Source organism: Puma concolor, chromosome B1 (assembly GCF_028749965.1).
Source record: "Puma concolor isolate L17-30 chromosome B1, mPumCon1.1.hap2, whole genome shotgun sequence".
Classification (NCBI taxonomy): domain Eukaryota; kingdom Metazoa; phylum Chordata; class Mammalia; order Carnivora; family Felidae; genus Puma; species Puma concolor.
The window spans coordinates 32,889,823-32,903,311 of record NC_141670.1 but is presented as its reverse complement, the minus strand read 5'-3'; the positions used below and the strand labels follow the sequence as shown (position 1 = coordinate 32,903,311).

The following is a 13,489-nucleotide window of genomic DNA, read 5'->3' as shown; positions in this document are numbered from 1 at the left end:
CTTGGCCATTAAAACCTCAGCCAGGACTTTTGTACTGAGGCCACAATTCACAGATTAAAATCAAGCCAGGTTGGATTCTCTTGAGGAAACAGACCTATCCAGAGTTCCAGGAAGACAGCTGCTGTACCTTAAGTGATGTTAAAGGCTCACATAAAAGCTTTCACAAAGGAAGCCATGTAATCATTTTAGAAAGGAGTTCAGTCAGGATGCCTGGGAGCTGGTCTCCGCTCTTTGGTTCTTCATTTGTAAGAGGAGCTGATTTATAAATAATAAGAAGGGATTATTGGCACCCTACCTATACCCACATACGATCCTGAAGAAGATAACAGGGGTTTGAAAATTTCCCAGTCTCCTACCCACCAGGTTCCTTCCTTGACTTATCTTGAAAGCCTGCTGATAGCATCAGAAAGTTGAGAAACACTGTCGTTAGAATATACTAAGCCTAAAACCACCTAGAACCTACTTGGGTCCACAGTGTGACTCATTTTAGTAGATACTGAGTTAAAATAGGCAAGTCACTGTGCTGAAGGCAGTGGGAACACAAAGGTGAGAAACATACGTAAATATACATGCGTAAACATACATGCGTAAGACCAGCCTCCCCTCTGACAACAGTCCCAGCAGGTGGGTATCATTATCCAAACTTTACAGATAGGTGTTCCAAGCCAGGGGGGGAGGGGACCCTGGGGATGTTTTATTTACACAGTATAAGCATTTACAAAAGCAAAGAGAGAACCATTACTCTTTATTACTTTTATTTGAATACATGATTGTCTTCCCCTAATTTACCCCTTGGGTTGTAACTCATAATGGTCAAGGATCCCATCTCGTCTAAACTTCTGTTAAATCCCTAGCATTAGTCAGCCTTTGATAACTTTGAATGAATGACTAAAAAGTAAGGGCCTTTAAACAAGGTTGGGCTTAACGCTTCCTCTATTTCTGCATCAAAGTTATGTTTTATCTGACATAGAATTAAACCTTCATATACAATTGTCTGTAAGGCCTATTACATTAGCTAAACAGTAAAATGGTTAAGAATAACTAGGTATTTGTTCATCTTAGAGCCGGGATTGGCAGTTTTCTCCCCTGGTAGGATGCTAAACCAATCAGTCGTCGCCCAAGGGTAAATTAGGGGAAGACAATCATGTTTTCATGATACTCTTCCAGAAGAATCACATTTGCAAGGATGTCAGTATAAAGAGCAGTGCTGTCCTGCCCAGAGAAACTCTTTACCCAGCCATTTCTGTGGAGGTTGTCAGAGTCTCATGATAGGCTGGAGAAGGAGATAAGCTTTTAAGTACAATTGCAAACAGTGAACAATCTCAGAAAAAAAAAAAAAAAGATAATAATAATGTGATTTAACTTATTTTCATTATTTCATTAGACACTGAGTAATTTAAGTGCCATTCTGCCATGAGAGAGTAATCTCATCTCACTAAAATACAAAGGTAACGAGAGGCTCTTTTTCAACAAGAGCTCATTATGTTTGAACGGCACTTAAATTGCCCAGTTGACAATTTGCTAAAAGAAGTGTGCTTCTCACAGTGTTGCGCCAGCAGATGTGGTCTTGGGGCAGGACCAAAGAAATGGGAGTGAAGACTCCTGACCTTTAGGGTCACGTTAATCACTTAGCTTTGGTTACGCATCAGTGGCTTTCTTGTACATTATTTCTATCAGTCGGTATTTTTGGAAACAGGTTTTGAAATTTTTAGATGAACACAGTGGCATGGTCTATGAATTTGCTCAATATGCGCGATGCCAAATCTGCATCTCCTTAGATCACATAGATCTGAAGGGCAAAGGCCAAATTTATTTTCTGCAATACCAAGGAAGAGATCGAATATGCAATTAATGGAATTTTGATGTTTAGGGACACACTTTGAATCTTTTCTTTTCTCTCTTTTTTTTTTCTTTATTTTTGAAGGAGAAAGAGTGTGTGGGGCGGGGGGGGGGGGGGGGGGGGGGAGAGGCAGAGAGAGAGGGAGACACAGAATCTGAAGCAGGCTCCAGGCTCTGAGCTGTCAGCACAGAGCCCGACGTGGGGCTTGAACTCACAAACCGCGAGATCATGACCTGAGCTAGTCAGAGGCTTAACCAACTGAGCCACCCAGGCGCCCCTTGAATCTTTTCATAGTTCCAAGGATAGATCCATTTATCATGAAGCTTAATTTAGTAAACTGGGTTTAAGTATTGGATTTCATAGTTGTCAGAAATTTTTTCTCAATTTAGAAACTTCTAGATCTTAAAGGATATGGCTTTAGGGGTGCCTGGGTAGCTCAGTCCGTTGAGTGTCCGACTTCAGCTCAGGTCATGATCTTGTGGTCCGTGAGTTCGAGTCCTGCGTCGGGCTCTGTGCTGACAGCTCAGAGCCTGGAGCCTGTTTCAAATTGTGTCTCCCTCTCTCTCTGACCCTCCCCTGTTCATTCTCTGTCTCTGTCTCAAAAATAAATAAACGTTAAAAAGAAAAAAAAAAAAGTATATGGCTTTAGAGGGAAAATGGTTTCATTTTCAACCTTAAAAGAAACACCTAAAAATTATTAAAATGCCACAGTAATGACTTAGCAATCTTGATGAGTGACAGACACAAGCCTCTTTTTGCCCTAATGTAAAATCTCAGCAGGAAGGGTCCGTGGTGAACTCCTGCTGACATATTTAAAGGTTGTGAAAGGCTTTCAGAGAATTAATCCTTGCATAAGGTGCTTTATGCAGAAAATAACCACTTTTCTTTGTAGAGGTGGACCTTTTTAATTTTAAAGATAATACCTCCTTGGAAATTTAATAAAATTCTAGGGCTTTTCATTAAACATGATTTGAAGTTGACATGGGGGTAGATTTATAGTATAAACCACCCGTTCATAAAATGAGCAACTGGAGAAAATATTCCATGCCTTGATTTATGATAGTAAATCACTGTCATAAGAAAGTGAATTTACACTATTTCCTACTAAAATTTCTTTGAAACCGTAGTTGAATTAGATAGGACAGCATAATACGTATGGCTCTAAATAATTACAGGAGTACTGAATTTTATCAATATGCATAATCTGATTTAGATTTTCTAGTCCCCCACCCCCAATTGTATTTTTACCTGTGTACAGACAAGTTCCATCACTAGGTTTAATAGAAGTTGTACTCTTTTGAAACTCCTGCGTCAAAATTCTCTCTCCCACGAGTCAGGTGAGAATGTTTTGGGGACAATGTACTCAACCAACCTAATAAGTCTAACTTGTAACGTTCATCAGCTAAAGAGTAACACAAATGAACCACTGGAAGTCTTGTAATTGAACCTGTGTTGTTAGCATGGCAGATTTTAAAAAGAGGGTCATAAAAAAACCATGCTTAAAGGGGTAAATTTGCATGAATGGCCCTTTCAGACTAATCCATTGTAAGCGTTGTGTTGGATTTCCTTCTCCACCCAGACCCTCGGGACTGGTCATCAACTTAATGCTGAAGAAACGTAAGTGAAGTATGGTCAAGAGTCGATTTTCAAAAGTACGACTAGAAACTCCTTTTCAACATTTCACATCGTTTATTAATGCAGTATACATTAGATCCAAAATCTGCAGTTTCTAAGCATACCATGTTTAGACCTTTCAGATTCTTTTGCATTTTTAGGTTTATGTCTACAGAGGTACCCTTAAGTGGATGAACAAACACATTCTATAATTATTGAAAATATAGTACAGAGTGAAATGATTTAAATATAATTTAGGCACATATTGATTATGAAAATAGATATCTCTCAATACAATACTTCTCTGTCTTGGTAAAAATAATAAAGCAAAGAAAATAATTCATTTCTGAAATTGCTTTCCCTCACCTGTAAAGGTGCGAGCTCTCACTACGCATATGCACCCTTTACCGTTAAGGAAAGCTTTGCATATGTATATATAGAAGAATAAGCTACGTAAATATTGAACACGCGTCATTCTCCCAAAGGAGACGAAGTCGTTTTTACTGATTCATTGCTTCAAACTGATGAGTCTGTAGAATTCAGAACCTATTTGGACACAGCTTATATCCCTGCTCTTGGGGTAGACATAAGGACAACGGGTTATTGGTAAGGAAGTACAGGTCCTGTCTCTGCTATTGCAGAGAGAAGGACTCAAAAAAAGCAGGCTAGAATTTGAACTAAATCAGAAAGTAGAAGAACCACAGGTGCTGACTGATTGGTATTACATCTCGGACCAGTCCAACGCCTTTATTTTTGTTGAAGTTTTTTGGTGGCTATCATCAAATTGCCAATTTAAAATCCCTTCCCTTCCCCTTGTAGGGTTTTAACGGCATTACGTTGATTTCCAAAAGATGACAGTGGACTGGGATTTAATGCCTATTTCTAAGCTGGCCCTGTTGAAACTATTTGGCATTTGAATTAAATTACTACTGATGACGCACCTTGGTTTTTTGGTTCTGACATATACTTCCTATGCTTCTTGTGACTGTACAGGAGAAAACAAGGCTAGTAGTGTAAATTGATAAAATCGACTGGTTTGGCGTTGAGTGGAACTTGCTTAGAATGAAATTCTAAGGATGCTCATTTAAAAGTTGTAGCGATAGGTAAATTCTTTGTCCATCTGGAGAGTTCCACCTCAACTTGAGCTGACATTGAGGTCTTTTCGTTCACTCAGTCTCAATCAGTAAGAACCGAGGATTTAATTTAGCTACTGTTTCGTTCTAAAAAATAAACGTTACAAGAACCTGAAAAGAGAGCCTTGGGGAATCTGATCTCACCATATTCATATGGCATGACAGGTATGTAGAGTAGGGGAGGCATCACTAAAGCTATTAATAAACCTGAACCTTTTCGAAATTTTCGTAAAGTTTAACAATTTAAATATCCATACTGTATCTAGAGATTCAATAAATATAATTGCATATGTTGTGCTTTTCATAAATTAAAATCCTCGAATACATTTCAAACCAAGATGGTATTTCCACATCATGCCTATTTAAAAGCAAATATAATCGATCCTATTTCTGGTCATAAAACCAGCCAAATCCCCCTAACTCCGCTCAAAAGGCAGCAAGCTACTCTAGCTTCTCTACATCTATTAAATGAGTGCTTCTCGGTTAAAATCAGAATGTGGAAAAAAGTCACTTTTTTCCTTTATGCACCGTTGAGAACAAGCATAATCCTCTAAATGGGTTTTTGTTTGTTTTTTATTCCCTTACAGTGTTACTTCTTCTAGACAACTGAATGGGTGGAGAAAAAAAAAAGTGAGAAGGACAACATTTTTCATCTTGGGCATCTTCCTCCGGCCCTGAAATTCTCATCTGACACTCTGTGACATATGTAGTGGGGTCAGCATCTCTTCAAATATAGCTCCCTTCACGTTGGAACCTCTCAGGTTGGCTTCTTGAAGATCGCACCCAGACAGGTCGCAATTCTGCAAGACAAAAACAATATTCATGAAACTAAGATTCCTGGGGCACGTGAGGAAAATGTTCCAACGTCATGAAACCCTGTTATTTCTGGAAGACTGCCGTGTTAGAAAAAAGTCAGATTTTCTTCTATATCTGGAGTTGTTTTCTCTAGGTGAGTGGTCAGGCTGACAGTCACAAATACTGACAAACAGAGGTTAAAGAGGGAGTGTGTCTTCTGTTCCCCTATTTTAGAATCGGTCATTTAAAACCCAGAATGGACTCCAACGTAATAAATATTATCTATGCAAATTTACCACAATCTGAGGACAACAAAAGGCAGGGCAGGTAAGCACTATTAAAAAAAAAAAAACCCAAAAACCTGAGGGGCACCTGGGTGGCTCAGTCAGTTAAGCGTCCGACTTCAGCTTGGGTCATGATCTCACGGTTCGTGGGTTTGAACCCCGTGTTGGGCTCCGTGCTGACAGCTCAGTGCCTGGAACCTGCTTCAGATTCTGTGTCTCTCGCTCTCTCTGCCCCTCCCCTGCTCCTGCTCTCTCTCTGTCTCTCAAAAATAAATAGATGTTTAAAAAATTTAAAAAGAAAACAACTGAGAGAAAGAGATCTTACTTACTAATTACATTATAATAGATTTTTCCATTCCCCAACTCGAACATTTTTATAGCAGGGAACTGCTTTTTTTTTTTAAACCCCAAATTATGTGCACAATTCAATGAGTTTTAACAAATGTATATAGAACAGTGTAACTACCACCACAATTGGAAGCTGCTTTGAAATTTCTCTTGAGATCACAGAGTGGCAGATGAGACAGATCGTGGGTAAGTCCTTGGGGATGGTGGGTGACTGCACATAAACTTTTAGGACAGAATGTCACCAGCTGCCCTTCAAACAGTCAACCTGACTGGTCTGCATTCAGTTGCCATCAGGAAGACTTCTGGTGTTTACCTACACGGTAACTAAAACCAAGGGGAAAAAAAAATCATCATTTTTGGTGACAGTACCAAAGAATAAAAAATTAAGGAACTGTGCTTATAATAGGCTTCTATTTTTGGCCTTGGGCAGGTTCTTTTTGCCTTTAAGTTTAATGGGGCCTGCCACTCTACTGCTAAGATCTGTCAAGAGAACAAAGCAGAAACATTAAAAGGGAAAAATCAATGACAAGCCAAATTTTGACCCACTCTTCTCTCCAATCCGATCTACGCCAGGTTTTCCCGGATAAGGCTGTGCTGTTCAATATGATGGCAACAGCCACATGTGGCTACTTATATTTAAATGAACTAAAATTAAGTAAAATTTAAAAATCCGTTTCTCAGTTACACTGGCCATATTTCAAGTGCTCAACAGCCATAGCGCCTGGTGGCTACTGTCCCGAACAGATTTAGAACGCGTCCAGCATTGCAAAAAGTGCTATGGGGACAGCACCAAGAGACCTATCAACAGCCTTTGAGCCTGCCAGCTACATTTGCGAATCAAGACAACATATATAATTCTGATGAAAAAGACGCGCAAAGTTAAAAGCTCAAATCGTGATTCAAAAAGAACACGATTCCAATTTAGAATAGGCTCTCTCTTAACCTGATTTCAAACCTGGATATCTTTGACATTTCTCGAACAGTTAAAAAGATAATCTGGCCCCATTTAATTCTGTCTGGACTTAAAACTGAAGAAAAACACAATAAATTCGATTAGGAAAGCAGTCATCAAACTCATCTACTTGAAGGAGACCCAAGGAACAGAGGACAAATGAAATCGTCTTCGACCGACTGTCAGATGAATCTTTCAATCTGAAACTGGGACCCATGGCCCGTGTGACTGAATCCTGCTCTGGGAGGCACGTCTGCTGAAACAAGCAATCGACAGGAGAACACAGCTCCGGCTGTGCGGGCGTGCTCCCTGGCAGTTTTTACCAGCCAATGACTTTGTTGGCGACCTCGATACATTTTGCAGGACAGGCTCAGTAACTGTAGATTACCAAACGCTCTTCAAACATTGGTGACTCACCTCTAAATCCGTTCCTGCCAGAGTTGCGCCTCGGAGGTTACAGTTCTTCAACTTTGCGTTTTTTAAGGTAGCAACTCTCAGGTTAATTCCTGTCATTTGACTTCCTTCCATATCCACACCTTTCAGATTAGCACCTACAGTGAATATATTTTGATAGCAGTTGAACTTCAAAATATTTATAGTCCTCTCCCTTCAAAAAACCGCAGGTTTAGTTTACTTAATGGAGGTGAATGACAGGCTCTTTAACTTTTGGAAAGGACTCCGTGAACCATAAATCTCAGTCTCTCAACCAACTTACACATATAAAGCGTTCATTGTTAACAATCTGTTTGCTTGTTCTATGAATTAAGAATGTTTTAGTCTATATTTTTGAGGGAAGAATTCAATTCAGTCTTAAGATAATTAGCACTTTTATAATATGCTTCCGTAAGTTTATGATAAGGAAGGTAAGTCCCCTGTACTCTAAACATACAAATAAGTGACCAGTTCACTGACACAACAGAGCAATAAGAAATTCATAAATAAAACATTAATCTAAAAATGACAGAAACTGCCTAGCTTTGTGCAAACAAATTCATTTTAGTCACTGTGAGCGTATACTGTTTAATTTCAAAGTTCGAGATGTTGACATTTAATTCTCCAACTGAAGCCTTATTCAATAGTAGAGGCTGGATTTCCCCTAACTTCTTGCCTAGCACATGACTGAGACCAAATACGATGGCAGAAGAAATCTACCCCCCAGTAGCGGTCATGATTTTTCCGTAACAATTATTTTGTTGGGCTTTTTACTTTGTGATATGTTCTCACCTTAGAAAATGTAATTATAGATAGAATCTCACCTTCTAAATTGGCTTTAAGACCAGAAGGATCTTCAAAATTACACAGTTTCAGGGATGCCCCTTCTGCATTAGAACAGAGCATCTTGACTCCCTGGAGATTTGCACACTGGCAAGAAAAAGAGAAAAGTCCACGTTTTAACTTTCAGAATTTTGTTTGGAAAAGAAAAAAATGGGCTCAAACAACAAAAGAAAAAAATAGAGAAGGGGAGGAAGCTCAATTCCATACACTCACAATCAATTATTTTCTGTTTATAATGAAGACTTTTCTAACTGGAATCAACCAAGAGCTGAGAACCACTTTGAAGAAACAGTTCTTTTGAAAGAACCATTTTCAAAGAAACAACCTAATTAACAACAGCATGTCCATTTTACACAGATAATAGTTTAGATAAAAAAAAATTGGGGGGTTAGGGGCACCTGGGTGGCTCAGCTGGTTGAGTGACTGACTTCAGCTCAGCTCATGATCTCCTGGTCTGGCCCATGGGTTTGAACTCCACCGTTGGGCTCTGTATTGTCAGCTCAGAGCCTGGAGATGGCTTCACATTCTGTCTCCCTCTCTCTCTGTCCCTCCCCCGTTTACACTCTGTCTCTCTCTTTCAAAAATAAATAAACATTAAAAAAATGTATTTAAAAAGTTGGGGGGCTAGAACTGTAACATCCCTATTTCTATGTTTATAAACAGTCCTGGGTAGGACACTATGAGAGCTAAGATGTATGGGTAAGGAACACATAATCTTATCAGGAGTAGGGATTTCTCTTCTTTCTTACTGCAGGAATCAATAAAATTCTTGATGTTCAATCATGCTATTACTACCTTCATTTCATAGGTCAGAATACTAAGGCCGGCAGTTAAAGGTATCATCTAGCTACAAAACCCTACAAGTTGTTTGTCAGTTCTTCATGTACCAATCACTGCTACACAACATTGTCAACCTTGAACGCCCAAGTTATAGCACAAAATACAAAGAGTAAAAAACTAGAAAATATATGTTAGAATTTTGAATTATGTTAATTTACCTCTGAGGATTCAGTGCCATCAGATCTGAACTCCAACAACTAGCAGATAAGGCAGGAAGCCATAAAGTTGACATTAACATTAGGACTTCCCACACTGTGACCATCAAAGTAGATGATGAATGTAAAAGTGTCTTAAAAATCGTAGGGCACTATATAAATGATAATTGTAGTTGTCATTATAACTACAACAGTGAAGAATCTAAAAATCCTAAGGCTGATCACGTTACCTTATTGCCACACCTAATAGGAAAAATCCTGTTTTATGAGTGCAATTCCATTCACCATACTGTCAATTCTGCTGAAAGGGAGACAAGCTGCAGATCATTTCAGATCACAGAAAGCTGACAAATGCACACACATTCCCACGTCTGCCTCTGCAGAGGTAGTACAGGTGCTACGGCACACAGGCAATACAGAAGCTCAGCCTGAGAGGTAAGAAAATGAGGATGCAGAAGGACCAAAATAACTAAAAGATGAGGGTGTTTTAAATACACAGAAACATTAATAAGACAGGAAGCTGATAATATAAAAAAATAAATGTCTCTGGTTCTCTGTGCCGTGCACCCAGATAAAACAGACTGTAGCTATTATCTAAGTTCCCAAGGCGACAACCCAGGGAAAGCACCCTGCAAGTAGGTACTGTAGCCCCGGCAAACAGCCTGCGGGCAGGTGGCTTGGCTGACCCAACTACAACCCCAAGGTGGCCCCAGACCGGCCCTTGACAGCACAGGGACCAAACCCCGCCCACAACAGGCAAATGGGGCCACTGCAGCTGACTGAAAGCTAAAGCAGCTCAGCCTCGATAGAAGGGCCCACGCAACACACACGGGAGACACCTATGCCTGAACTGCCTGGTTCTGGGGAAAGCAAGGGACATGGAACTACAGGGCACTACAGGACCTCTTCTTCATAAGGCCATTACTTTTAAGAGCAGGAGACATAGCTGACTTTCCTAATACGCAGAAACAGACACAGAGAGTTACACAAAATGAGGAAACAGGAATATATCCCAAATGAAAGAGGAGGACAAAATCAAAGCAAAAGAACTAAATGAAATGGCGATAAGCTATATGCCTGATAGATAATTCAAAGTAATGGTCATAAAGATACTTACTGGATTTGAGAAGGGTGGAGGATCTCAGTGAGACCCTTAACAGATGGGAAATATAAAAAAGAACCAATCAGAACCAAAGAGATGAAGAACTTAAGTGAAATTAAAACTACACTAGAGGGAATAGATAGTAGGCTAGAGGAAGCAGAAGAACGGATCAGTGAGCTGGAGGACAGAATAATGGAAAGCACCCAAGATGAACAGCAAAAAGAAAAAACTCAGTGACATCAAGTGTAGTAACATATGCATTACAGGGATCTCAGAAACAGAAGAGAAAGAAAAGGGGCAGAAATAATAGCTGAAAACTTACCGAATCTGGGGAAGGAAACAAATCCAGATCCAGGAGGAAAAGAGACCTCAATGGAATCAACTTAAGGAGGTCCACACCAAGAGACATAATAATTAAAATGGCAAAAAGCAGTGATAAAGAGAGAAATTAAAAGCAGCAAGAGAAAAGAAAACAGTTACATACAAGGGAAATCCCATACGGCAATATGCTGATTTTTCAGCAGAAACTGCATGAATGAAGAGAGTGTAGGACACGAAAGGAAAAAACCTGCAATCAATTATACTCTACCCAGCAAGGCTACCATTCATAACAGAAAGAGAGGTAAAGCATTTCCCAAAACAAAAGATGAAGCAATTCATCGCCGCTAAACCAGTCTTACAAGAAATGTTAAAGGCGATTTTCTGAGTGGAAAGAAAAGGACATAATCAGGAGTAAGAAAATTAGGAATGGAGAACATTTCACAGGTAAATGGAAATATAATAAAAGTAGTAAATGAATCACTTATAAAACCAGGAGGGAGGTTACAGCACAAAAACAATAAAGTCAATTATACCTATAAAAATAAGTCAAGGGATTCACAAAATAAAAGGATGTAAAGGATGACACTATATACATAACATGTGTTGGGAGGGGAGTAAAAATTTAGTCCACCTAGAATGGGTTTAACCTTAAGCAACTAAGGGGCACCTGGGTGCCTCAGTCGGTTGAGCGTCTGACTTCAGCTCATGTCATGACCTCGCATTCATGGGTTGGAGCCCGTGTTGGGCTCTGTGCTGACAGCTCAGAACCTGGAGCCTGTTTCGTATCTGTCTCCCTCTCTCTCTGCTCCTCCTCTGCTCATGCTCTCAAAAAATAAAAAAAAAAAAAACTTAAGCAATCATCAACTTTTATACAGATACAGAGATGTTATATATGAACCTAACGGTAACCACAAATCAAAAACCTGTAATAGATATGCAAAAAACAAAGAGAAAGGAATCCAAGCAAAATCACTAAAGGAAGCCATCAAACCACAAGGAAAGATAGGAAGAGAAGAAAGTAACCAAGAACTACCCAAATAACTGTAAAACCAGTTAACAAAACGGCAAGAAGTACATCCGTATCGATAAAGACTTTGAATGTAAATGTACTAAATGCTCCCATCAAAAGATATTGACTGACTGAATCATAAAAAAGCAAGAACCACCTATATGACGCCTACAAGAGACTCATTTCAGACCTAATGACACACATAGATTAAAAGTCCTAAGGTAATTATAAGTACGGCTCTGTCCTCAAACCTGACCCTTATGGAATCTCACAAAAAAACACAAATTTATAAGAAATTCAGTGAAGTTTTCCATCTTCAACCACAGAAAGCATGTCATTCACCCTCCAACTCATCAAATGGTACAAGCTGGTCACCAACAGTCACCAACATGGAGGGTTTTGCTACCTTATCTGTATCAAGGGGCATAGGGCTTTGATGAAAGCAGTTTAGTTATTACCATGATTTCTAACGTATGATAATGGTATTAAGATTATATTTTTGGGGCGCCTGGGTGGCGCAGTCGGTTAAGCCTCCGACTTCAGCCAGGTCACGATCTCGCGGTCCGTGAGTTCGAGCCCCGCGTCAGGCTCTGGGCTGATGGTTCAGAGCCTGGAGCCTGTTTCCGATTCTGTGTCTCCCTCTCTCTCTGCCCCTCCCCCGTTCATGCTCTGTCTCTCTCTGTCCCCAAAAAAATAAATAAACGTTAAAAGAAAAAAAAAAAAATTATATTTTTTAAATGGTCTTTAAGGGATAAACAAAATATTTACAGGTGAAATAGTGAATTACTTCAACATAATCTATAAAGAGGTATAGACACGATTGTTTATATGTCAATGATACCTTCTGAAGTTACATCTGAGTTAATAGATGTAACAAGGAGGATTCATTATAGTATTCTATTTTTGTATATGCTTGACATTTTGCACATGAAAAAGTCATTAAAAAAAGAAATAAGGAAAAGAAAACGCATGTTGTAGAGTCTGTCTAGCTCCAGCTGTGCTAACACATTAGCCTCTTTGGGCCCAGGCAAGTCTCTAGGTTTCAGTTTCTCAGTCCAACAACAGGGTCATACGTGATGACCATCAAGGTCCCTGTCAGCTCTCACCATTCTAAGTCTTGAATATGCAACAGATATGTAATAGCTGAGTTATTACATCAGTTTCTATGCAGCATGCTGAAGTCACTGATGGCAAAAAGAGTGTGCAGAAGAAACATTCTTAAAGCAGGCTGACAGAATAACGTGGCACAGACATGTTCTGCTCAACAGAGATAGCAGCTGAGATCACCTTGGTTGACAGCAGAATCACATGGTTCCTATGGAAAGGTCTCACAGCCCGTGAAGGATAAATGGGGTGAGAAATTAAGAAAGAGTAGTGGAGGGGTACCTGGGTGGCTCAGTCAGTTAAGCGTCCAACTTTGGCTCAGGTCATGATCTCGCGGTTTGTGGGTTCAAGCCCTGCATTGGGCGCTGTGCTGACAGCTCGGAGCCTGGAATCTGCTTTGGATTCTGTGTCTCCCGCTTTCTCTGCCCCTCCCCCGTTCACACTCTGTCTCTCTCGCTGTCTCAAAAATAAACAAACATTTTTAAAAAATAGTGGACGGGCACCTGGGTGGCCCAGTCGGCTGAGCGTCCGACTTCGGCTCAGGTCATGATCTCACGGTTCGTGAGTTCGAGCCCCACGTTGGTCTCTGTGCTGACAGCTCAGAGCCTGGAGCCTGCTTCAGATTCTGTGTCCCCCTCTCTCTCCGCCCCACCCCTGCTTGTGCTCTGTCTCTTTCAAAAATGAATAAATGTTAAAAAAAAAAACTTAAAAAAAGAA

The 13,489-nt window shown here is 39.9% G+C and overlaps 1 protein-coding gene across 1 annotated transcript in view; it reads right to left on the bottom strand.

Annotated features, from left to right (window-relative positions):
- Positions 1–3,509: 3,509 nt before the first annotated feature.
- The window catches only part of KCTD9 (potassium channel tetramerization domain containing 9), a 37,603-nt gene continuing 27,623 nt past the window's right edge, over positions 3,510–13,489 (bottom strand). The window contains exons 10-12 of the mRNA XM_025932886.2: positions 8,223–8,328; positions 7,384–7,517; positions 3,510–5,387 (exon numbers count right to left, since the gene is read on the bottom strand). Coding sequence (XP_025788671.1) covers positions 5,271–5,387; positions 7,384–7,517; positions 8,223–8,328 — 357 coding nt within the window. The 3' untranslated portion in view covers positions 3,510–5,270. The remainder of the gene's footprint in view (positions 5,388–7,383; positions 7,518–8,222; positions 8,329–13,489) is intronic.